At 46.3% G+C, this 25,646-nt stretch overlaps 1 protein-coding gene across 4 annotated transcripts in view; it reads left to right on the top strand.

Moving 5' to 3' along the window:
- Nucleotides 1–25,646, top strand: part of LOC147701486 (oxysterols receptor LXR-beta-like) — a 319,523-nt gene that overhangs the window by 223,660 nt on the left and 70,217 nt on the right. For all 4 annotated transcript variants that reach the window (XM_086930165.1, XM_086930162.1, XM_086930166.1 and 1 more), the window contains one exon: nucleotides 6,025–6,233. In XM_086930165.1, coding sequence (XP_086786291.1) covers nucleotides 6,025–6,233 — 209 coding nt within the window. The remainder of the gene's footprint in view (nucleotides 1–6,024; nucleotides 6,234–25,646) is intronic.

Raw genomic sequence — 25,646 nt, 5'->3', positions numbered from 1 at the left:
TCTTTCAAATGCCTGTGGTCAGAGATTTTTAGAAGGGCTAAAGAAAGTATGCCCTCCTGTAAGATCACATTCTCCCCCTAGGTAACTAAATATTGTTCTCTCAAAACTCATGGGCCCTCCTTTTGAACCTATACATATTGGTTTGTTACAGCAATTCTCGTGGAAAGCAGCTTTTCAAGTGGCTATTACTTCAGCACGTAGAGTCCGTGAGAACCAGTCTCCCTAAAAGGGAGAACCAGTCTCCCTTTTAGTTTCCTTTCAAATAAAGGCAGTGATTACATTTTATAGTCTCTTTCTTTACAGAAAAGTTTGATATTTGTGAGATGTTTTTTAAATGAAAACTCAATGTAACGTAGGCATTTTTAGCCCCTACTATAAGCTGCATATATGTATTTGTTAAAAATATATATGAATAAAAATGTTATGTACATTAATGGTGATATTTATATCAATGCTCCCAACTCCACTCTCCTTCACGGAACACTCTCAGGCGGGTGCGGTTCGCTGTAGTGGACAACCGCTCAATATACAGGCTCCAAATCTCAAAACTTGATTTTAAGAAATACCTCACTCACGGGAGGGAAAGTGGCACACACTTTGTTTATTCGCCGATGGTCAACAAACACGTTTCAGCTACAAGCCTTCATAAGTGTCAATGACACCCTGCAAAGCAGCATGTTAATAAAGTTTTTCTTCATGCATAGACATGGAAATGGGACAACATCCACTTTAGAAAGAGGCGCTCCATCTTAGAATACACTCATATGCATCAGAGAGTATCATTTTCTTACTAAGTTGTATACCTTAGGGCGTGAAAACATATTTTCAAACCTTCCATTTTCGGGTAATGTAATCCCCTTTAAAATGAATGCAACTCATGGTATTGCCGTGGATCGACTTATCTCCCCACAGTACCCAACTGTAGAGAGAAAAAGTGCTGACACGTTAGTTTATACATTTAACCGGTGAGAATGAATTGTGTAATTTAATTTAATGTAGGCTGTACGCATTGTTTTCCGGTAGTACTAAGGTTAGTAATTTGGTTAATTGGTGGCAGCCTCAGAGAGCATAAGTAGATTTGTGAGATGGGGATACGATCTAGGCTCCCTCACTGAAACCCTGGCTAGGGTTAGAAAAATACCTAGAACTCAACTTCTGCAGGATAAACCGAAAGAAGTTGAATTGAACCAAGCAGGGAATTTTCGCATGATTACTCCCTATACGTCTGAATCAAACTATCTAAGAGGAATGTTCCAGAAAAACTGGCATATCCTTAAAGATGTTATTAAAGATGACATTCCATCACGACTGCAGGTCACTTTCCGTAAGGCAAGGTCTCTCCTGGATTCATTAGTTAGGAGTCATTTAGAAAAAGCAGGACCAAGGGTTGGAACATTGTCTGACATGAAGGGCTTCTTTCCATGCAACAGGTGCAAGGCGTGTGCAGGCAGTAAACGGGTACTAACATATAGTCTGCCAGGACCGGTAAAATCTAAGGCCATTAAAAAGTTCATCACATGCAGCACACCTTATGCAGTCTACTGCTTGATTTGTTCTTGCGGCCTGCGCTATGTAGGCAGCACTATGCACCAGTTGAAAATAAGGATTCTTGAGTACCTGAGGGCAATAGACCAGGTCGACCCAGCTTACCCTGTCACAAGAAATTTTGCAGAACGACATCAGAGCGATAGGGGGAAACTCCAGTACTTTGGACTGGATTATGTCCCGAATAGCACCAGAGGAGGCGACAGGTTAAGACAACTCAGGCGCCTGGAATCCAGGTATATAATAGATCTGATGACTAAATGCCCTGCAGGTCTGAATAGTGGGGAGGAGCTGGCGGTGCATTTAGGCAAGTGATGGGTATCCCACCCTGGTCTGAAATACCAACTAATCTTTCCGATAATACTAATTGATCCTGGTTATTGGCACCTTGGGATATAGGAGAGATATAGAATTGAACTGAGACACAGCTAAAGGAAATACAGGGTTTGTAGTTAATCACCCAGGACTGGGATGATTGAAACTGATAAGGTGGATAAGGGGATGTTCTGTTTGGTTGTTTAATTATATATTGTGTGAAATATGAAAATCTGTTACTGAGATAAGAAAATAAGGGTGGAGTTTGGAAATGTAAACCTTAAAAGATATTTTGATGTTTAGAAAAATCGTATGGTCGAATAATGTATTTTGGGGGTTTGAACACTCAGGGGTGGATATGTAAATATTTACTATGTAAGTTTACTGAATGGTAACGGCTTGCCAAGAGGCCTGGTAGCTTCAGAGCTTCTAGTATTGAAGTAGAGAAAGGGAATGGGACATATGCCGATCCACGGCGAGAATGAATTGTGTAATTTAATTTAATGTAGGCTGTAAGCGTTGTTTTCCGAAAGTACTAAGGTTAGTACTTTGGTTAAATGTATAAACTAACGTGCCAGCACTGCTTCTCTCTACAGTCGGGTACTGTGCGGAGATAAGCCGATCCATGGCAATATCAGTTGATTTTTTTTAAAGGGGATTGCATTACCTGAAAATGGAGGGTTTGAAAATATGTTTTTGCGCCCTAAGGTTTACAACTTAGTAAGAAAATGATACTCTCTGATGCATATGAGTGTATTCCAAGATGGCGCGCCTCTTTCTAAAGTGGATGTTGTCCCATTTCCATGTCTATGCATGAAGAAAAGCTTTATTAACATGCTGCTTTGCAGGGTGTCATTGACACTTATGAAGGCTTGTAGCTGAAACGCGTTTGTTGACCATCGGCGAATAAACTAAGTGTGTGCCACTTTCCCTCCTGTGAGTGCGGTGTTTCTTAAATTCAAGTTTTGGAGTAAGTATATATATATATATATATATATATATATATATATATATATATATATATATTCCCTCTCTCTCTTTCCCTCTCTCTTTCTCTCCTCTCTTTTCTCTTTCTCTCTATTTACTCTCTCTATCTTTTCTCTCTCTCTCTCTCTCTCTCTCTCTCTCTCTCTCTCTCTCTCTCTCTCTCTCTCTCTCTCTCTCTCTCTCTCATATCCTTCTTTTGCTGACCGTGCCTCCTCAGTTTGGACCGAGACTTGAACAGTTTAAGCAGCATTCCAGCACCCCTAAAACGATGTTCTACTCTCTACTGAAAAAGGACAACTATCCTGAAAAACGTGTCTAGATATACCCAGCACTGACAGCACCAACAATGGTGAAAAAATAAGTACGGTCACGTAAGTAAGCGCTATCATGCACTGTACTTACCATAATGAATTGGGGGCGAACTAAGTGCTGGGATGTGAAGGCGGTGTGCTCGCACCCTATTTTTGTTTCAAAAGGTTCCCTAGAGCTAATGAGCTGCCTAGCTCTATCTGTGCCCAATGAGTGCTACAGAGATGTGACTTCAGACCGCATTTCCAGCACCCCCAAAACAATATGTTGCTCTCTGCTGAAGAAGGACAACGATCCTGAAACACGTGTCTACAAATACACAACACTGACTGCACCAACAAGGTCATCCGTGTTTGTGTTACAGTTCAGGGAGGGCCTGGCATGGCAGTTCGCACTAGTCTGTTCCCACGATGAACAGGATCAAGACTGATTTGCATATACCTAGGTCCAAACTGAGGCGGCATGGTGAGCAAAAGAATGATGGGTTAGGATGCTACCCCAAGCGATTGCTAGTTGTTAGTCAAATTGCAAGAATTCTTCCCATTACTTTTTGTGTGATTTAAGTACCGCCCTAAGTGGCATCGTTATACCCAGACGTGGGTCCCTTTCTCACTGTGTCATTGGAATCAAGCTGCACCTGGCTGATGAGCCCTTAACAGGGCCGGACTGGGAACCAAAACCGGCCCTGGCAAAGTGCTCGACCGACCTCCCTCCCCTCCCCCTTGGGGGGGGGGTTGGGGGTGCCGCTGAGCTCTTTGCCAGGGCCGGTTTTCGGCCGATTTTGTTACAGGGCCGATTTTGCAGCTATGCTGCAAAAACTGCCCTGTAACAAAATCAGCCCCAGGGGCCCAAAACCAGACCCCACCCGGGGGATTGCCCGGTGCCCGCTATGCCCAGTCCGGCCCTGGCCCTTAACTAGGCAAAGTTCTGGTTTGCTTGTGTTAAAGTTCAGGGAGGATCTTGCTTGGCAGTTTGGGCTGAACTATTCCCATGAAGAGCAGGGTCCAAACTTGGTGGGCAAAAGAGATGGGCTGGTTACTAGTCGGAGCGATTCCTGTGGTTAGACAAATTGTAAGCATTCCTCCCATCACCTTTTATTTTTTGTTTTATGTTTTACTTCATCATATTCTCCCAAATCTGCACAGGCCAACTATTGCTTGAGTACACAGTTTGGTAATGTAAGAGGGTTATGTGAAGAGTGAAAACTGACATATTTTGATTGTTTCTTATGCAACTGCAAATGTTTTTTTACTCTGTCCGTTCTTTTGCTTAAAGCTAAGGGTAAGATACATTGCAGGGAACATTCTTATGATGAGTACCAATATATTACCCTGGATGGCTTACACCACCTCCGTGGTTTTTCCATCCTCATTTCAATATCTTTTGATGCTAAACCCGAGGCAATTCCAAAGGAAGCTCTTACTTAAGGCAATTCATCAAGTGAATTTTCGTTCTGTAAAGTGATTACCTCTGACTTTGTAGTCTTTTGCTTACACTATCTGTGGCAGAGTATGGAGCTCAAGAGGCTGTGTAATAATATGGGGCCATGCTGCTTGCTCCCTCATCCTTTGCCTAGCAAGGATAGTGCTCAGTCTTATATTAGGCTCATTCCCATTAGAAGTTCTCGAGGGCTCATATGTAAGACTGTGTGATTAAAATTACCAGTCACAGGCAAGCCACTGCAGTTTCCCACTCATGCGGTTTTCTGGTTGGTTGTTGTCATTAAGACAATGAGGGGATATGTTAATTTATTTCTCCTAAGACCAGAAAATGTAGAGGAATAAGAATGTGTACTTAGAAGTCCCTCCCTGCCATCACCGCACTCTCTTATTCCAACTATTTCAAATCCCCAGTTATCCATAATGAAGAAATGAGGACAAGGGCTTGCTCAGAAAGGTTATTGAGACAAATATTTAGTGAGAATGCCAACGTTTTTAATGGGCCTCATATTTAATGCTCGAATCATCCTCTAAAGTATTTACTTTTGATTCAGTCAAACTTGCTTTTTCTTTTCCTGCTGTCTCTGCCTTCTCTTACCCTATTCTCTTACTCTCTGTAATGTCTTAAAGTGCTCTGAAGGGACTGAACAGCAACATACTACTGTCTTATAACTCACCAAAAATAAGTATATTCTTTCTATTTCTAGGCCACATATCCACATCATTTTAAATAGCCGTTTATCGCAACTGGGTGTAGTGTTTGAATAGCTCCACCCTATGCACTTCTTTACATATTGACCTGCATCGGTTAAAAAAGAAGGCATTTTCATCACCGAAATTTGCTTACTGATTGCATTAAATTGATTTGTTGGCACCCACATAAGCTCGGTATAGGCATCTAGGAAGATTTGTTGACTGGAGTTGCAGTTAAGTTTGGCTAAAGGCTGATCTGAGGCATCCGTTTGGAACCTCTTGGGTGGCACACCATCCTTCCAAGGCAACATCCTGACCAAAGAACCCATCCCCCAGGCGGATAGATGACTGCTATTGAGTGAGAGTGGACTCTTAACAAAGGGAGTCATTCCTCCTCCGATTTTCCCTTTCATTATCCTTTTTGTGTTGCATGCTTTAGGCTACATCTGTCTCCCTCCCTGCTGTTCATTCCTAGTCTAAACTTGCTGTGCCATCTATTTCTTTCATTGCTTGTATTCAATTTCACTGTTCCTCTCCCTTTCCTCTCTCTTGCACTTTTTCCCCTTTTCCTCTGTATGCCCATGACTGGCTTGGCATTCTCGCTATTTGGATCTTTCTCTCTTACCACTTGTCTTTCTGCTGCAAACTGGTACTCTAACTCTCATAGTTGATTGACCAACTTTGTTGGCTCCTTTATACCTCATTCTCACTCTCCTCCGGTTCTCTTCCTCTCTAGGCCTGCAGGTGGAGTTTATAAACCCCATTTTTGAATTCTCCAAAGGCATGCGGCAAATGCAGCTGGATGATGCAGAGTATGCACTTCTTATCGCAATTAATATCTTCTCAGCGGATAGACCCAATGTCCAGAATCACCAATTGGTGGAGAACCTTCAGCAGCCATATGTGGAGGCCCTACACTCTTATACGCGCATTAAGAGGCCACAGGTATGAGAAAAAATGTCAGAAACCTCCTCAGCAAAACTGTATTGAAACACATCACAAACTCTAAGAAAGATCATAGACATACGAAACTTAACATATATACTTTCATCAGGATAACCTTACTGACAGAAAAATACAAACCACACCGGTCAGGCTCTAGATGCAGAGAAATACCATACATACACCTTTTTGTAACGAACCAAGAAAGACATAAAAGCAGCTCTAACCATATACATACCATTATCAAGAGACCCCACAAAAACGTAGAAATACAGGCACACATCCACTGTGACCGTAGATGTTAAGAAATGCATCTAAAACTACTCTGCATGAATAGACCTCCAGAATGGTGAAACAGCCATCAGTACTTCTCCATTGAGAACTACTTTGCTATCCATTGAGATCTTACTTTTTCTATCAATAATTTAACAATATTAAACCTTTGCTTTAAAAAACCGTCATGACATGACACCCCTTCCAGAGAAATCTGATAAAGCGAAAAGTGATGCAATTTACACATTGAGATCCCAGGTACAGTGAAACAGAACAATATACCTGCAACTCTTGTAATCTTAGTGCAAAGTTCCTCTCTCTGCACAACACTTTTTATAGCTATCCGTTCTCGCTGATTGATTAGACTGAAGAACAGACCTTTGCTCAAAAATGGAACCTGGAAGTATTGACTGAATTCCCCTTACCCACACAGTTCCCCACCCCCATGTGTTTGCCACGTGGAAGCATGTACAAATATATGTAGGTTTTAGCAAAGTCGAATGCAAGAGGTTTAGGAATAATCCCACAAATTTACCAAGTGTGACTACATTTATTCTATCACCCAGTCCCCTTTTTTTCTAGTATGTTGATAGTTTACCAAATAACATATTGGGTCCATGGGGAGTGGATCACTAACCAAGTGGGGTGGACACTGATGTGGAAGTGTCAGCCGTGCTAACCAGTAGATGTTTAGAAATATGGCAGAGGCAAACTGATCACTGACTTTGGGTCAAATGTCTGAAGTTTACAGAATATGTAAAAGGTAAATCTTCTTCTTCTGGACTGTCTCTGTAAAGCTGTTGCATTGCCCAGACTACTCAATTGTATATTTATAAGGCTTGAAAATGATCTTTAATGGGCTTCCACTGAAGCTGCAGGATACTGTTGATCTGGCAACGGGCACATCTTTTCCAGAGGGGAGCAACAGTAAATGAAAGAGTATCTAAACAATTAAAAAAGCTGGTACAGTCAAAGTTAAACATCAGGCTCATTAAAGTGTTTACATTATGGAGAATATATTACTTTTATTCATTTTACTATTGTTGTTTTTAATTTATAACCTGCCTTGGCTGTGACCCATTAGTGTGTTGTACAGAGAACATCAAATATTCAGAAGAACAAGTAATAATAAAGCATTAGACCATTAATGGGTCAGCAAGTCATAAAAGTCCTCAATGAGAATTTGAGGTTGGTTGAACACCCAGTTAATTATAATCTGTAACCGAAATCTGCAGGAACAGCTGTCGTTTGAAAATTTTAACAGTTACAAATGAGGGGTTTAAATTAGTGAAGTGGTTTGTTCCAATGTAAAACGTGTTTTCAGTAGTTTCCTTAATATCAACAATGTTGGTGCAGTGCATAGATGAATAGCGAGGGAACTCCAGAAAGATCTTATTTCGCAGGTAAAGATTTTGGTTTGCACTAAATAAGATTTTCCTCTGTGTTTCAAGGCGTAATCAGGATCTGCTCCTCATACCTCTTTGATCTTCTGAGATACTGAGGTGTTTAGCCACTTACGGGAGATGGTGATATAGTTGGATGGTTTTGTAATTGTCATTCTCTTTTGTATTTGATTCTTGTGGGGGTGGTAATTCAATGTAGTTATTTCCGAATATGCATGATTGTATCACACTTTCATAAGGTACAGTCATTGTAGCTTTACTAGTATTAAGGGGAGAAAGAACTAGAGTGTATGGCACGGTTTTTAGTAGGACTTGGGAGGGATTCGTGTTTTGAGGTGAAGTAGTTGAAAGTTTACCAATTTGGCAATGCTGTTTGTGTGTGGTGAGCATTAGTAAAGGTTCAAGTGTAGAGCCCGGTGATGTCATTGATATACAACTGGATATTCTAGCATATTCAATACGTTTTAAGTTGAGTTTGTTTCTGTGTTTGTAGGAGAAAACAAATTCTTTTTTTGAATAGGGTTTAGTTGCAGGAAGTTTTGTGAGTCTGGATTGGTGTGGCAGAGGGTGTGATGTAAAGTTGTGCATCATCTGCATGCATACTGATGGATGGACTCACCTGGCCCCCAAAACATATGATTCAGGGACTCATGATTCCGAATAAAGTTAGAGACCGATCTAGTAGAATGAAGAGGTAGGTGTCGCCATTGACTAGCTTATGGTGAACATTGTCCAGAATCTTGAGTATTGCTGTGCTTGTGCTAAATACTGAATGGTGAGATGATAAGTAATCTGCTAGTAGGCGTTGCTAAGGTAAGTTGGGAGTTGGTCTGGATCTAGAAAGTTCTTTCAGCCATCAATAATTACCTATTTAGTGAGACTGAAAACTCCTGCCATCTAGTGTGACTCTGAGATTTGAAAATTGTTTTTCTTCAAAGAAGTCTTTCAAGTCATGAGGTACAATAACTCTGCCTCTGCCCTCAGTTGTCAATGTGCATGGGTTTGGCGAACATCCCTCACTCTCATCCTGTTGACTTTCAAAGTGGGTCAGACCATATTGATTCTCAGCCTTCTTCGAGATGTCTGTTGTTCCTCCCGAGAAGCTCCCAAACAGGCCGGATGCTCTCAATAAGAACCAACGCAGATTAAGGCACCCAAACCCCAGCCAGCTCAATCTAGCAATTTTGCTCCTGATGTCCTAGAGTTTGGTTATCTCAATCTGCCGCAAGAATGCATGGTCGCTCTGAAAGAAAAATGCTGTCCCACTATGCGAGCCTGTTACTCTGCCAAGTGGAAAAGGTTTGTCCATAACTGCATCTCCAAACATCTGGACACTCAAATCTGCAGATCAGGATAATATCTGTTACTTCCTTCACTTGCAAAATTCAGGCCTAGCCTACATTTCCATGCCATACATCTTAACTGATCCGCCAGTACAGCCTACATGTAGAACAGGAAAAGCTCCTCTTTATTCAAAATACCCGTTATCAAAGCGTTCATGGAAGGAGGACTCTGAGCTGTTCCCCTCGCCGTGGCCTGGAACCTTAATGTTGTTGTTACGAGACTCGTCGGCCCTCATTTTGAACCACTTCACTCATGCTCTTTACAGTTCCTCTCTTAGAAGGTCTCCTTCCTTGTTGCTATTACATCCTTGAGATTCTTTTGTGAACTGCAGGCCCTTCCTTTGGAGGAGTCTTTCTTCCAGGTTCATAACAAAAGGGTTGTCCTTAGGTTCAAACCAGGTTTCTTCCAAAAGTTGTGTCCCTTTTCATCACAACCAGACCATAGAGCTCCCTATCATTTTCCTGACTTGGTAGCAGAAAGAACCCTTCAAACCATTTGCCATGCTGGGATGGGACTAAATACTTTTGCAAAACTCAACAACTTTTTGTCACTTTTGCTCAGCCTCCCAAATGACATGCACTGTGGGTTTATTCCGATATCATATGCCGACGATACGCAGCTACTCTTTCCCTTCGATGAACTAACTCCTACCATTCAGGAGACCTTCTCTTAGGGCATGAATGCCATTTCACAATGGATGAGGAATAACTTTCTTCAGTGTAATGTCGGGAAGACCGAGCTCCTACTTTTTGGGGAAGCCCCCAATTGTTGGCCCATTAATCTTGGAAAGCATCCTATTCCCAAAATTTCTGATCAAGTTCAACTTTATTCGGATTCCAAAAAATCCATAAAAGCACAATAACACAACAAATTTACAACAAACTTAATAAAATTAATTCCATGTTACTCAGTTTACAATAATATACAACAGCGATTCGTCAATTGATTTGATGATGTACCAGGATAAGAACATTCAGGGGTTATACATCTTACGTGCTCGTGTGGCGATTTTCAAAAAAGTGCTGGTGCGAAAAACAAATTCTTCGTTATTCAGAGTAAGCAACCACTGATAAGCACTATCCAAAGAGACAGGTCTCTGCTTTTTAAAAAATGGAGTTAAAAACCACTTGATGTATTTTAAATAATATTTGCAAAAGAACAAAAAATGTAAATCAGTTTGGCCACTCACACCATCACATGGACATAGTACGTAATCAAGGTTGGGCTGATAGCTAAACGGAAAACATAGCGGGAATTTAACAGTGCTAGCTCTTAAACGAAATGGAAGGCTCCTTTCCCAGTGACTCATTGGTAAAGTAAGATAAATTGGTAGAGGATAAAAATTTCTGTCAAAAACTTGGGAGTCTGGTTAGACCATGCCCTTACTTTCAAAGAAAATGTTGGCCAGACAGTTGGTACATGCTTCCATACTTTGGGTCTACTTCGGCGAGTCTTCCCTTTACTTCCAGACTCTGTAAGAAAGACTCTGACTCAGGCTCTTATACTGAGTCGCCTAGACTATTGCAACGGTTTGTTGCTTTCTGCTAATGAAGAGTCAATTAATAAACTACAGGGGGTTCAAAATACAGCTGTGCGAGTGGTTTTGAATATGCCGCCCAGATCTCCCTCCCGTCCTCTTCTCTTAAAACTCCATTGGCTGCCAATACGCCAACGGATACAATTTAAGATTTGCTGTACCATCCACAAAGCACTATTCAATCTTGGTCCCAGCTATCTGTCAGAAAAATGCATTCTCTATCACTCGCTGAGGTCTTTGCGTTCCAGCACTAAACATCTACTGACGGTCCCTAGAATCAGGAGAGCGAGATTAGAAGGTAAATCTCGGTCATACCTCGGCCCGAAATACTGGAACAAACTTACCCTTTTTCCAAGAGAATGGTCAAATCATCTAGTTTTTAGGAAATTGCTTAAAACCACTTTGTTCTGCTTTTAATAAAAACCCTGACAGCCTCCGCTGCACAGTTGATATGCCTCCACAAAAGTGCAGAGATACTCCTAGGAGTCGATTCTGGCTCTATATAAACCCTTAAATAAATAAAGATTCAGATGGATTGTCAAATGCACCCAGACCTGCAACATCAAGGATGGAATAACTTAATCTGCTCAGCATAGGCCTCATTCCACACGTAAAAAAAGAAGCCAGCCACTATTGGAAGTATTTGCCTAGCTGACATTTGTACTGCAACCACATGACCTACTTCACACATATTTACCAAGCATTACTGTGTTAATGTCTTAGCGTGCCAACAAGGTAAAGTTAGCCAGACTGTTTTAAGAACTTTGTTTCATTCATCTGCACCATCCACAGGTTAGCCAACGCTTAGGGGTGTACTGCTTCAGTTAATGCTGATCATGAACGTTATTTGCCCTGTAAGCTTCCGTTAGTAGTGTGCAGTGCTTATAGATTCATATGCGCACACCTGCCTCCCTGGCAGCCAGTGGTTGCTGCAGCTATACACTCCTTTATTAGGTCTCGGCATCGAGACCTATTGTTATGGAGTTCGCTCTGAAGGGACCTAGAGCTGTGAACACGCCGACCAGGGTCCGTGAACGCGCACACACACAGGCAGGCATGGCCGTGCACACACAGACACACACAGAAACAGACACACGCACACACGCACGCACACACACACACCCCATCCCTCTCTGCCCACTCCCTCTCTGCCGCCCCCCCTCTACCCACACTCACCGGGCTCTTTCCCTCTGCAGTTGGTCAGTCATGGCAGCAGGCAAACTCTGTCTTCTCCGGCGATCCTTCAGCTGATGTGCACGCCCACGCTGCGTCACGTGCGCGCCCACCACGCTGTTTTCACGTTTGTTGATCCTCAGCTTGTTATATACTTTGGCTATGGACAATTAGACCACCGTTTTGCTCCGTCAATCATGTTTTCTTGGGCTGCGGTGTCTACAAGGCAAGGGGGCAGTGCACTGCACATGGATTTATCCTCGTCACGCCAATCGGTATTGTTTAATTTTATTTCTTTCGATCAGCATGTTTTTTTGTAATCTCTGGGAGAGCCGACGCTGGGACTTGAACCCCTTTCCACAGTGTCAAAGTCTGGACACGGAGTGAAAGAACGTGGCTGTGCAAGCTACCACTGGACCCACTATACTCAGTTACCATGAGGTGGCGATATCTGCCACTCACTTTTCTCACTGCACCTTTGTGTTAGCCACGATGATCATAATCATTTCTATCCACTTTCATAATAGGCTTGTATTTTCAAAGATATCCTCTAATACTGAAAAAAAATTAGGGCAATAAATATCTATACAGCAGAGTACGTAAACACAAAATGTCATGACATTTTGCACACTGTTGCAGGTCCGCTGTAGTCAAGGAGATTGTCTTCTGAGAAGTGTTTACATCCTCAAAATGACTTTCCAGTGTAGAGGACCATTGGTGCACCTGCTTATCTGGCAATATGCATAAGGATTACTACCTATCTCACTAATATTTTATCTTCGTAAATAGTTTGTTCACAGTACATTGTAAATTGTTTTCACATCATGGGAGCTCTAAAAATTGAATTCTGTTCATCGCTTCTAAATGAGGCGCTTTTTGGCATTCTTCGACAATGCTTTCAAACTAATTTCTGCTACTGCGGTAGATGGATGGCACTCCGGAGAATATTGTGTTGATCGGTATAGGTCTATAAGCCGTGCGCGCCCCTGGTGACCCTCCCGCCCGACCCCAGGTCTGCCCAGTAGAACGGCGCTCACTTCATCCCTCTGTGAGGCAGAAGGTGAGTGTGAGTGCAGAGTGCGCAGAGTGCGAAGTAGTGAGTGCAGAGTGAGTGTGCAGAGTGAGTGTGCAGAGTGCAGAGTAGTGAGTGCAGAGTAGTGAGTGTGCAGAGTAGTGAGTGTGCAGAGTAGTGAGTGTGCAGAGTAGTGAGTGTGCAGAGTAGTGAGTGTGTAGAGTAGTGAGTGCAGGGTAGTGAGTGCAGAGTAGTGAGTGCAGAGTAGTGAGTGCAGAGTAGTGAGTGCAGAGTGAGTGTGCAGAGTGAGTGTGCAGAGTGCAGAGTAGTGAGTGTGCAGAGTAGTGAGTGTGCAGAGTAGTGAGTGTGCAGAGTAGTGAGTGTGCAGAGTAGTGAGTGTGCAGAGTAGTGAGTGTGCAGAGTAGTGAGTGTGTAGAGTAGTGAGTGTAGGGTAGTGAGTGCAGGGTAGTGAGTGCAGAGTAGTGAGTGCAGAGTAGTGAGTGCAGAGTGCAGAGTAGTGAGTGCAGAGTGCAGAGTAGTGAGTGCAGAGTGCAGAGTAGTGAGTGCAGAGTGCAGAGTAGTGAGTGCAGAGTAGTGAGTGCAGAGTAGTGAGTGCAGAGTAGTGAGTGCAGAGTAGTGAGTGCAGAGTAGTGAGTGCAGAGTAGTGAGTGCAGAGTGCAGAGTAGTGAGTGCAGAGTGCAGAGTTGTGAGTGCAGAGTGCAGAGTAGTGAGTGCAGAGTGCAGAGTAGTGAGTGCAGAGTAGTGAGTGCAGAGTAGTGAGTGCAGAGTAGTGAGTGCAGAGTAGTGAGTGCAGAGTAGTGAGTGCAGAGTAGTGAGTGCAGAGTAGTGAGTGCAGAGTAGTGAGTGCAGAGTAGTGAGTGCAGAGTAGTGAGTGCAGAGTAGTGAGTGCAGAGTAGTGAGTGCAGAGTGCAGAGTAGTGAGTGCAGAGTGCAGAGTAGTGAGTGCAGAGTGCAGAGTAGTGAGTGCAGAGTAGTGAGTGCAGAGTAGTGAGTGCAGAGAGTGCAGAGTAGTGAGTGCAGAGAGTGCAGAGTAGTGAGTGCAGAGTGCAGAGTAGTGAGTGCAGAGTGCAGGGTAGTGAGTGCAGAGAGTGCAGAGTAGTGAGTGCAGAGTAGTGAGTGCAGAGTAGTGAGTGCAGAGAGTGCAGAGTAGTGAGTGCAGAGAGTGCAGAGTAGTGAGTGCAGAGTAGTGAGTGCAGAGTAGTGAGTGCAGAGAGTGCAGAGTAGTGAGTGCAGAGAGTGCAGAGTAGTGAGTGCAGAGTGCAGAGTAGTGAGTGCAGAGTGCAGGGTAGTGAGTGCAGAGAGTGCAGAGTAGTGAGTGCAGAGTAGTGAGTGCAGAGTAGTGAGTGCAGAGAGTGCAGAGTAGTGAGTGCAGGGTGCAGAGTAGTGAGTGCAGGGTGCAGAGTAGTGAGTGCAGAGTGCAGAGTAGTGAGTGCAGAGTGCAGAGTAGTGAGTGCAGAGTAGTGAGTGCAGAGTAGTGAGTGCAGAGTAGTGAGTGCAGAGTAGTGAGTGCAGAGTAGTGAGTGCAGAGTGCAGAGTAGTGAGTGCAGAGTGCAGAGTAGTGAGTGCAAAGTGCAGAGTAGTGAGTGCAAAGTGCAGAGTAGTGAGTGCAAAGTGAAGAGTAGTGAGTAGTGAGTGAAGAGTAGTGAGTAGTGAGTGAAGAGTAGTGAGTAGTGAGTGCAGAGTAGTGAGTGCAGAGTAGTGAGTGCAGAGTAGTGAGTGCAGAGTGCAGAGTAGTGAGTGCAGAGTAGTGAGTGCAGAGTGCAGAGTAGTGAGTGCAGAGTAGTGAGTGCAGAGTGCAGAGTAGTGAGTGCAGAGTGCAGAGTAGTGAGTGCAGAGTAGTGAGTGCAGAGTAGTGAGTGCAGAGTAGTGAGTGCAGAGTAGTGAGTGCAGAGTAGTGAGTGCAGAGTAGTGAGTGCAGAGTGCAGAGTAGTGAGTGCAGAGAGTGCAGAGTAGTGAGTGCAAAGTAGTGAGTGCAGAGTAGTGAGTGCAGAGTAGTGAGTGCAGAGTAGTGAGTGCAGAGTAGTGAGTGCAGAGTAGTGAGTGCAGAGTGCAGAGTAGTGAGTGCAGAGTGCAGAGTAGTGAGTGCAAAGTGCAGAGTAGTGAGTGCAAAGTGAAGAGTAGTGAGTAGTGAGTGAAGAGTAGTGAGTAGTGAGTGCAGAGTAGTGAGTAGTGAGTGCAGAGTAGTGAGTGCAGAGTAGTGAGTGCAGAGTGCAGAGTAGTGAGTGCAGAGTAGTGAGTGCAGAGTGCAGAGTAGTGAGTGCAGAGTAGTGAGTGCAGAGTGCAGAGTAGTGAGTGCAGAGTGCAGAGTAGTGAGTGCAGAGTAGTGAGTGCAGAGTAGTGAGTGCAGAGTAGTGAGTGCAGAGTAGTGAGTGCAGAGTGCAGAGTAGTGAGTGCAGAGTGCAGAGTAGTGAGTGCAGAGTGCAGAGTAGTGAGTGCAGAGTGCAGAGTAGTGAGTGCAGAGTGCAGAGTAGTGAGTGCAGAGTAGTGAGTGCAGAGAGTGCAGAGTAGTGAGTGCAGAGTGCAAAGTAGTGAGTGCAGAGTAGTGAGTGCAGAGTAGTGAGTGCAGAGTAGTGAGTGCAGAGTAGTGAGTGCAGAGTAGTGAGTGCAGAGTAGTGAGTGCAGAGTAGTGAGTGCAGAGTAGTGAGTGCAGAGTAGTGAGTGCAGAGTGCAGAGTAGTGAGTGCAGAGTGCAGAGTAGTGAGTGCAGAGTGCAGAGTAGTGAGTGCAGAGTGCAGAGTAGTGAGTGCAGAGTGCAGAGTAGTGAGTGCAGAGTGCAGAGTAGTGAGTGCAGAGTGCAGAGTAGTGAGTGCAGAGTGCAGAGTAGTGAGTGCAGAGTAGTGAGTGCAGAGAGTGCAGAGTAGTGAGTGCAGAGTGCAAAGTAGTGAGTGCAGAGTAGTGAGTGCAGAGTAGGGAGTGCAGAGTAGTGAGTGCAGAGTAGTGAGTGCAGAGTAGTGAGTGCAGAGTAGTGAGTGCAGAGTAGTGAGTGCAGAGTAGTGAGTGCAGAGTGCAGAGTAGTGAGTGCAGAGTGCAGAGTAGTGAGTGCAGAGTGCAGAGTAGTGAGTGCAGAGTGCAGAGTAGTGAGTGCAGAGTGCAGAGTAGTGAGTGCAAAGTGAAGAGTAGTGTGTAGTGAGTGAAGAGTAGTGAGTAGTGAGTGAAGAGTAGTGTGTAGTGAGTGAAGAGTAGTGAGTGAAGAGTAGTGAGTGCAGAGTGCAGAGTAGTGAGTGCAGAGTGCAGAGTAGTGAGTGCAGAGTGCAAAGTAGTGAGTGCAGAGTAGTGAGTGCAGAGTAGTGAGTGCAGAGTAGTGAGTGCAGAGTAGTGAGTGCAGAGTAGTGAGTGCAGAGTAGTGAGTGCAGAGTAGTGAGTGCAGAGTGCAGAGTAGTGAGTGCAGAGTGCAGAGTAGTGAGTGCAGAGTGCAGAGTAGTGAGTGCAGAGTGCAGAGTAGTGAGTGCAGAGTGCAGAGTAGTGAGTGCAGAGTGCAGAGTAGTGAGTGCAGAGTAGTGAGTGCAGAGTAGTGAGTGCAGAGTAGTGAGTGCAGAGTAGTGAGTGCAGAGTGCAGAGTAGTGAGTGCAGAGTAGTGAGTGCAGAGTAGTGAGTGCAGAGTAGTGAGTGCAGAGTAGTGAGTGCAGAGTAGTGAGTGCAGAGTAGTGAGTGCAGAGTAGTGAGTGCAGAGTGCAGAGTAGTGAGTGCAGAGAGTGCAGAGTAGTGAGTGCAAAGTAGTGAGTGCAGAGTAGTGAGTGCAGAGTAGTGAGTGCAGAGTAGTGAGTGCAGAGTAGTGAGTGCAGAGTAGTGAGTGCAGAGTAGTGAGTGCAGAGAGTGCAGAGTAGTGAGTGCAGAGAGTGCAGAGTAGTGAGTGCAGAGAGTGCAGAGTAGTGAGTGCAGAGAGTGCAGAGTAGTGAGTGCAGAGAGTGCAGAGTAGTGAGTGCAGAGAGTGCAGAGTAGTGAGTGCAGGGTGCAGAGTAGTGAGTGCAGAGTGCAGAGTAGTGAGTGCAGAGTGCAGAGTAGTGAGTGCAGAGTAGTGAGTGCAGAGTAGTGAGTGCAGAGTAGTGAGTGCAGAGTGCAGAGTAGTGAGTGCAGAGTAGTGAGTGCAGAGTAGTGAGTGCAGAGTGCAGAGTAGTGAGTGCAGAGAGTGCAGAGTAGTGAGTGCAAAGTAGTGAGTGCAGAGTAGTGAGTGCAGAGTAGTGAGTGCAGAGTAGTGAGTGCAGAGTAGTGAGTGCAGAGTAGTGAGTGCAGAGAGTGCAGAGTAGTGAGTGCAGAGAGTGCAGAGTAGTGAGTGCAGAGAGTGCAGAGTAGTGAGTGCAGAGAGTGCAGAGTAGTGAGTGCAGAGAGTGCAGAGTAGTGAGTGCAGAGAGTGCAGAGTAGTGAGTGCAGAGAGTGCAGAGTAGTGAGTGCAGAGAGTGCAGAGTAGTGAGTGCAGGGTGCAGAGTAGTGAGTGCAGAGTGCAGAGTAGTGAGTGCAGAGTGCAGAGTAGTGAGTGCAGAGTGCAGAGTAGTGAGTGCAGAGTGCAGAGTGCAGAGTAGTGAGTGCAGAGTGCAGAGTGCAGAGTAGTGAGTGCAGAGTGCAGAGTAGTGAGTGCAGAGTGCAGAGTAGTGAGTGCAGAGAGTGCAGAGTAGTGAGTGCAGAGTGCAGAGTAGTGAGTGCAGAGTGCAGAGTAGTGAGTGCAGAGTGCAGAGTAGTGAGTGCAGAGTGCAGAGTAGTGAGTGCAGAGTGCAGAGTAGTGAGTGCAGAGTGCAGAGTAGTGAGTGCAGAGTAGTGAGTGCAGAGTGCAGAGTAGTGAGTGCAGAGTGCAAAGTAGTGAGTGCAGAGTAGTGAGTGCAGAGTAGTGAGTGCAGAGTAGTGAGTGCAGAGTAGTGAGTGCAGAGTAGTGAGTGCAGAGTAGTGAGTGCAGAGTGCAGAGTAGTGAGTGCAGAGTGCAGAGTAGTGAGTGCAGAGTGCAGAGTAGTGAGTGCAGAGTGCAGAGTAGTGAGTGCAGAGTGCAGAGTAGTGAGTGCAGAGTGCAGAGTAGTGAGTGCAGAGTGCAGAGTAGTGAGTGCAGAGTGCAGAGTAGTGAGTGCAGAGTGCAGAGTAGTGAGTGCAGAGTAGTGAGTGCAGAGTAGTGAGTGCAGAGTGCAGAGTAGTGAGTGCAGAGTAGTGAGTGCAGAGTAGTGAGTGCAGAGTAGTGAGTGCAGAGTGCAGAGTAGTGAGTGCAAAGTAGTGAGTGCAGAGTAGTGAGTGCAGGGTGCAGAGTAGTGAGTGCAGGGTGCAGAGTAGTGAGTGCAGAGTGCAGAGTAGTGAGTGCAGAGTGCAGAGTAGTGAGTGCAGAGTAGTGAGTGCAGAGTAGTGAGTGCAGAGTAGTGAGTGCAGAGTAGTGAGTGCAGAGTAGTGAGTGCAGAGTAGTGAGTGCAGAGTAGTGAGTGCAGAGTAGTGAGTGCAGAGTAGTGAGTGCAGAGTGCAGAGTAGTGAGTGCAGAGTGCAGAGTAGTGAGTGCAGAGTGCAGAGTAGTGAGTGCAGAGTGCAGAGTAGTGAGTGCAGAGTGCAGAGTAGTGAGTGCAGAGTAGTGAGTGCAGAGTAGTGAGTGCAGAGTAGTGAGTGCAGAGTGCAGAGTAGTGAGTGCAGAGTAGTGAGTGCAGAGTAGTGAGTGCAGAGTGCAGAGTAGTGAGTGCAGAGTAGTGAGTGCAGAGTGCAGAGTAGTGAGTGCAGAGTGCAGAGTAGTGAGTGCAGAGTGCAGAGTAGTGAGTGCAGAGTGCAGAGTAGTGAGTGCAGAGTGCAGAGTAGTGAGTGCAGAGTGCAGAGTAGTGAGTGCAGAGTGCAGAGTAGTGAGTGCAGAGTGCAAAGTAGTGAGTGCAGAGTAGTGAGTGCAGAGTAGTGAGTGCAGAGTAGTGAGTGCAGAGTAGTGAGTGCAGAGTAGTGAGTGCAGAGTGCAGAGTAGTGAGTGCAGAGTGCAGAGTAGTGAGTGCAGAGTGCAGTGTAGTGAGTGCAGAGTGCAGAGTAGTGAGTGCAGAGTGCAGAGTAGTGAGTGCAGAGTGCAGAGTAGTGAGTGCAGAGTGCAGAGTAGTGAGTGCAGAGTAGTGAGTGCAGAGTAGTGAGTGCAGAGTAGTGAGTGCAGAGTAGTGAGTGCAGAGTAGTGAGTGCAGAGTAGTGAGTGCAGAGTAGTGAGTGCAGAGTGCAGAGTAGTGAGTGCAAAGTGAAGAGTAGTGTGTAGTGAGTGAAGAGTAGTGAGTAGTGAGTGAAGAGTAGTGAGTGCAGAGTAGTGAGTGCAGAGTGCAGAGTAGTGAGTGCAGAGTGCAGAGTAGTGAGTGCAGAGTGCAGAGTAGTGAGTGCAGAGTGCAGAGTAGTGAGTGCAAAGTGAAGAGTAGTGAGTGCAGAGTGCAGAGTAGTGAGTGCAAAGTGAAGAGTAGTGTGTAGTGAGTGAAGAGTAGTGAGTAGTGAGTGAAGAGTAGTGAGTGCAGAGTAGTGAGTGCAGAGTGCAGAGTAGTGAGTGCAGAGTGCAGAGTAGTGAGTGCAGAGTGCAAAGTAGTGAGTGCAGAGTAGTGAGTGCAGAGTAGTGAGTGCAGAGTAGTGAGTGCAGAGTAGTGAGTGCAGAGTAGTGAGTGCAGAGTGCAGAGTAGTGAGTGCAGAGTGCAGAGTAGTGAGTGCAGAGTGCAGAGTAGTGAGTGCAGAGTGCAGAGTAGTGAGTGCAGAGTGCAGAGTAGTGAGTGCAGAGTAGTGAGTGCAGAGTGCAGAGTGCAGAGTAGTGAGTGCAGAGTGCAGAGTAGTGAGTGCAAAGTGCAGAGTAGTGAGTGCAGAGTGCAGAGTAGTGAGTGCAGAGTAGTGAGTGCAGAGTAGTGAGTGCAGAGTAGTGAGTGCAGAGTAGTGAGTGCAAAGTGAAGAGTAGTGTGTAGTGAGTGAAGAGTAGTGTGTAGTGAGTGAAGAGTAGTGAGTAGTGAGTGAAGAGTAGTGAGTGCAGAGTAGTGAGTGCAGAGTGCAGAGTAGTGAGTGCAGAGTGCAGAGTAGTGAGTGCAGAGTGCAGAGTAGTGAGTGCAGAGTGCAGAGTAGTGAGTGCAAAGTGAAGAGTAGTGAGTGCAGAGTGCAGAGTAGTGAGTGCAAAGTGAAGAGTAGTGTGTAGTGAGTGAAGAGTAGTGAGTAGTGAGTGAAGAGTAGTGAGTGCAGAGTAGTGAGTGCAGAGTGCAGAGTAGTGAGTGCAGAGTGCAGAGTAGTGAGTGCAGAGTGCAAAGTAGTGAGTGCAGAGTAGTGAGTGCAGAGTAGTGAGTGCAGAGTAGTGAGTGCAGAGTAGTGAGTGCAGAGTAGTGAGTGCAGAGTGCAGAGTAGTGAGTGCAGAGTGCAGAGTAGTGAGTGCAGAGTGCAGAGTAGTGAGTGCAGAGTGCAGAGTAGTGAGTGCAGAGTGCAGAGTAGTGAGTGCAGAGTAGTGAGTGCAGAGTGCAGAGTGCAGAGTAGTGAGTGCAGAGTGCAAAGTAGTGAGTGCAGAGTAGTGAGTGCAGAGTAGTGAGTGCAGAGTAGTGAGTGCAGAGTAGTGAGTGCAGAGTAGTGAGTGCAGAGTGCAGAGTAGTGAGTGCAGAGTGCAGAGTAGTGAGTGCAGAGTGCAGTGTAGTGAGTGCAGAGTGCAGAGTAGTGAGTGCAGAGTGCAGAGTAGTGAGTGCAGAGTGCAGAGTAGTGAGTGCAGAGTGCAGAGTAGTGAGTGCAGAGTAGTGAGTGCAGAGTAGTGAGTGCAGAGTAGTGAGTGCAGAGTAGTGAGTGCAGAGTAGTGAGTGCAGAGTAGTGAGTGCAGAGTAGTGAGTGCAGAGTAGTGAGTGCAGAGTAGTGAGTGCAGAGTGCAGAGTAGTGAGTGCAGAGTGCAGAGTAGTGAGTGCAGAGTGCAGAGTAGTGAGTGCAGAGTGCAGAGTAGTGAGTGCAGAGTGCAGAGTAGTGAGTGCAGAGTAGTGAGTGCAGAGTAGTGAGTGCAGAGTGCAGAGTGCAGAGTAGTGAGTGCAGAGTGCAAAGTAGTGAGTGCAGAGTAGTGAGTGCAGAGTAGTGAGTGCAGAGTAGTGAGTGCAGAGTAGTGAGTGCAGAGAGTGCAGAGTAGTGAGTGCAGAGTGCAGAGTAGTGAGTGCAGAGTGCAGAGTAGTGAGTGCAGAGTGCAGAGTAGTGAGTGCAGAGTGCAGAGTAGTGAGTGCAGAGTGCAGAGTAGTGAGTGCAGAGTGCAGAGTAGTGAGTGCAGAGTGCAGAGTAGTGAGTGCAGAGTGCAGAGTAGTGAGTGCAGAGTAGTGAGTGCAGAGTAGTGAGTGCAGAGTAGTGAGTGCAGAGTAGTGAGTGCAGAGTAGTGAGTGCAGAGTAGTGAGTGCAGAGAGTGCAGAGTAGTGAGTGCAGAGTGCAAAGTAGTGAGTGCAGAGTGCAAAGTAGTGAGTGCAGAGTGCAAAGTAGTGAGTGCAGAGTGCAAAGTAGTGAGTGCAAAGTAGTGAGTGCAGAGTAGTGAGTGCAGAGTAGTGAGTGCAGAGTAGTGAGTGCAGAGTAGTGAGTGCAGAGTAGTGAGTGCAGAGAGTGCAGAGTAGTGAGTGCAGAGTGCAGAGTAGTGAGTGCAAAGTGAAGAGTAGTGAGTGCAAAGTGAAGAGTAGTGTGTAGTGAGTGAAGAGTAGTGAGTAGTGAGTGAAGAGTAGTGAGTGCAGAGTAGTGAGTGCAGAGTGCAGAGTAGTGAGTGCAGAGTGCAGAGTAGTGAGTGCAGAGTAGTGAGTGCAGAGTAGTGAGTGCAGAGTAGTGAGTGCAGAGTAGTGAGTAGTGAGTGAAGAGTAGTGAGTGCAGAGTAGTGAGTGCAGAGTGCAGAGTAGTGAGTGCAGAGTGCAGAGTAGTGAGTGCAGAGTGCAGAGTAGTGAGTGCAGAGTAGTGAGTGCAGAGTAGTGAGTGCAGAGTAGTGAGTGCAGAGTAGTGAGTGCAGAGTAGTGAGTGCAGAGTGCAGAGTAGTGAGTGCAGAGTGCAGAGTAGTGAGTGCAGAGTGCAGAGTAGTGAGTGCAGAGTGCAGAGTAGTGAGTGCAGAGTGCAGAGTAGTGAGTGCAGAGTAGTGAGTGCAGAGTGCAAAGTAGTGAGTGCAGAGTAGTGAGTGCAGAGTAGTGAGTGCAGAGTAGTGAGTGCAGAGTAGTGAGTGCAGAGTAGTGAGTGCAGAGTGCAGAGTAGTGAGTGCAGAGTGCAGAGTAGTGAGTGCAGAGTGCAGAGTAGTGAGTGCAGAGTGCAGAGTAGTGAGTGCAGAGTGCAGAGTAGTGAGTGCAAAGTGCAGAGTAGTGAGTGCAGAGTGCAGAGTAGTGAGTGCAGAGTAGTGAGTGCAGAGTAGTGAGTGCAGAGTAGTGAGTGCAGAGTAGTGAGTGCAGAGTAGTGAGTGCAGAGTAGTGAGTGCAGAGTAGTGAGTGCAGAGTAGTGAGTGCAGAGAGTGCAGAGTAGTGAGTGCAGAGTGCAAAGTAGTGAGTGCAGAGTGCAAAGTAGTGAGTGCAGAGTGCAAAGTAGTGAGTGCAGAGTGCAAAGTAGTGAGTGCAGAGTAGTGAGTGCAGAGTAGTGAGTGCAGAGTAGTGAGTGCAGAGAGTGCAGAGTAGTGAGTGCAGAGAGTGCAGAGTAGTGAGTGCAGAGAGTGCAGAGTAGTGAGTGCAGGGTGCAGAGTAGTGAGTGCAGAGTAGTGAGTGCAGAGTGCAGTGTAGTGAGTGCAGAGTGCAGAGTGCAGAGTGCAGAGTAGTGAGTGCAGAGTGCAGAGTAGTGAGTGCAGAGTGCAGAGTAGTGAGTGCAGAGTGCAGAGTAGTGAGTGCAGAGTGCAGAGTAGTGAGTGCAGAGTGCAGAGTAGTGAGTGCAGAGTAGTGAGTGCAGAGTAGTGAGTGCAGAGTGCAGAGTGCAGAGTAGTGAGTGCAGAGTGCAAAGTAGTGAGTGCAGAGTAGTGAGTGCAGAGTAGTGAGTGCAGAGTAGTGAGTGCAGAGTAGTGAGTGCAGAGAGTGCAGAGTAGTGAGTGCAGAGTGCAGAGTAGTGAGTGCAGAGTGCAGAGTAGTGAGTGCAGAGTGCAGAGTAGTGAGTGCAGAGTGCAGAGTAGTGAGTGCAGAGTGCAGAGTAGTGAGTGCAGAGTGCAGAGTAGTGAGTGCAGAGTGCAGAGTAGTGAGTGCAGAGTGCAGAGTAGTGAGTGCAGAGTAGTGAGTGCAGAGTAGTGAGTGCAGAGTAGTGAGTGCAGAGTAGTGAGTGCAGAGTAGTGAGTGCAGAGTAGTGAGTGCAGAGAGTGCAGAGTAGTGAGTGCAGAGTGCAAAGTAGTGAGTGCAGAGTGCAAAGTAGTGAGTGCAGAGTGCAAAGTAGTGAGTGCAGAGTGCAAAGTAGTGAGTGCAAAGTAGTGAGTGCAGAGTAGTGAGTGCAGAGTAGTGAGTGCAGAGTAGTGAGTGCAGAGTAGTGAGTGCAGAGTAGTGAGTGCAGAGAGTGCAGAGTAGTGAGTGCAGAGTGCAGAGTAGTGAGTGCAAAGTGAAGAGTAGTGAGTGCAAAGTGAAGAGTAGTGTGTAGTGAGTGAAGAGTAGTGAGTAGTGAGTGAAGAGTAGTGAGTGCAGAGTAGTGAGTGCAGAGTGCAGAGTAGTGAGTGCAGAGTGCAGAGTAGTGAGTGCAGAGTAGTGAGTGCAGAGTAGTGAGTGCAGAGTAGTGAGTGCAGAGTAGTGAGTAGTGAGTGAAGAGTAGTGAGTGCAGAGTAGTGAGTGCAGAGTGCAGAGTAGTGAGTGCAGAGTGCAGAGTAGTGAGTGCAGAGTGCAAAGTAGTGAGTGCAGAGTAGTGAGTGCAGAGTAGTGAGTGCAGAGTAGTGAGTGCAGAGTAGTGAGTGCAGAGTAGTGAGTGCAGAGTGCAGAGTAGTGAGTGCAGAGTGCAGAGTAGTGAGTGCAGAGTGCAGAGTAGTGAGTGCAGAGTGCAGAGTAGTGAGTGCAGAGTAGTGAGTGCAGAGTGCAGAGTGCAGAGTAGTGAGTGCAGAGTGCAAAGTAGTGAGTGCAGAGTAGTGAGTGCAGAGTAGTGAGTGCAGAGTAGTGAGTGCAGAGTAGTGAGTGCAGAGTAGTGAGTGCAGAGTAGTGAGTGCAGAGTGCAGAGTAGTGAGTGCAGAGTGCAGAGTAGTGAGTGCAGAGTGCAGAGTAGTGAGTGCAGAGTGCAGAGTAGTGAGTGCAGAGTGCAGAGTAGTGAGTGCAAAGTGCAGAGTAGTGAGTGCAGAGTGCAGAGTAGTGAGTGCAGAGTAGTGAGTGCAGAGTAGTGAGTGCAGAGTAGTGAGTGCAGAGTAGTGAGTGCAGAGTAGTGAGTGCAGAGTAGTGAGTGCAGAGTAGTGAGTGCAGAGTAGTGAGTGCAGAGAGTGCAGAGTAGTGAGTGCAGAGTGCAAAGTAGTGAGTGCAGAGTGCAAAGTAGTGAGTGCAGAGTGCAAAGTAGTGAGTGCAGAGTGCAAAGTAGTGAGTGCAGAGTAGTGAGTGCAGAGTAGTGAGTGCAGAGTAGTGAGTGCAGAGAGTGCAGAGTAGTGAGTGCAGAGAGTGCAGAGTAGTGAGTGCAGGGTGCAGAGTAGTGAGTGCAGAGTAGTGAGTGCAGAGTGCAGTGTAGTGAGTGCAGAGTGCAGAGTGCAGAGTGCAGAGTAGTGAGTGCAGAGTGGTGAGTGCAGAGTGCAGAGTAGTGAGTGCAGAGTGCAGAGTGCAGAGTAGTGAGTGCAGAGTGCAGAGTAGTGAGTGCAGAGTGCAGAGTAGTGAGTGCAGAGTAGTGAGTGCAGAGTAGTGAGTGCAGAGTAGTGAGTGCAGAGTAGTGAGTGCAGAGAGTGCAGAGTAGTGAGTGCAGGGTGCAGAGTAGTGAGTGCAGAGTGCAGAGTAGTGAGTGCAGAGTAGTGAGTGCAGAGTAGTGAGTGCAGAGTAGTGAGTGCAGAGTAGTGAGTGCAGAGTAGTGAGTGCAGAGTAGTGAGTGCAGAGTGCAAAGTAGTGAGTGCAGAGTGCAAAGTAGTGAGTGCAGAGGGCAAAGTAGTGAGTGCAGAGGGCAAAGTAGTGAGTGCAGAGTGCAAAGTAGTGAGTGCAGAGTGCAGAGTAGTGAGTGCAGAGTAGTGAGTGCAGAGTAGTGAGTGCAGAGTAGTGAGTGCAGAGTAGTGAGTGCAGAGTAGTGAGTGCAGAGTACAGAGTAGTGAGTGCAGAGTGCAAAGTAGTGAGTGCAGAGTGCAAAGTAGTGAGTGCAGAGTAGTGAGTGCAGAGTGCAGAGTAGTGAGTGCAGAGTGCAGAGTAGTGAGTGCAGAGTGCAGAGTAGTGAGTGCAGAGTGCAGAGTAGTGAGTGCAGAGTGCAGAGTAGTGAGTGCAGAGTGCAGAGTAGTGAGTGCAGAGTGCAGAGTAGTGAGTGCAGAGTAGTGAGTGCAGAGTAGTGAGTGCAGAGTAGTGAGTGCAGAGTGCAGAGTAGTGAGTGCAGAGTGCAGAATAGTGAGTGCAGAGTGCAGAATAGTGAGTGCAGAGTGCAGAATAGTGAGTGCAGAGTGCAGAATAGTGAGTGCAGAGTAGTGAGTGCAGAGTAGTGAGTGCAGAGTAGTGAGTGCAGAGTAGTGAGTGCAGAGTAGTGAGTGCAGAGTAGTGAGTGCAGAGTAGTGAGTGCAGAGTAGTGAGTGCAGAGTAGTGAGTGCAGAGTAGTGAGTGCAGAGTAGTGAGTGCAGAGTAGTGAGTGCAGAGTAGTGAGTGCAGAGTAGTGAGTGCAGAGTAGTGAGTGCAGAGTAGTG

The sequence above is a fragment of the Lissotriton vulgaris genome, chromosome 7 (assembly GCF_964263255.1).
Source record: "Lissotriton vulgaris chromosome 7, aLisVul1.2, whole genome shotgun sequence".
Lineage (NCBI taxonomy): Eukaryota > Metazoa > Chordata > Amphibia > Caudata > Salamandridae > Lissotriton > Lissotriton vulgaris.
Note: the sequence above shows the minus strand (reverse complement) of the source record. Positions and strands in the feature narration are given on the sequence as shown.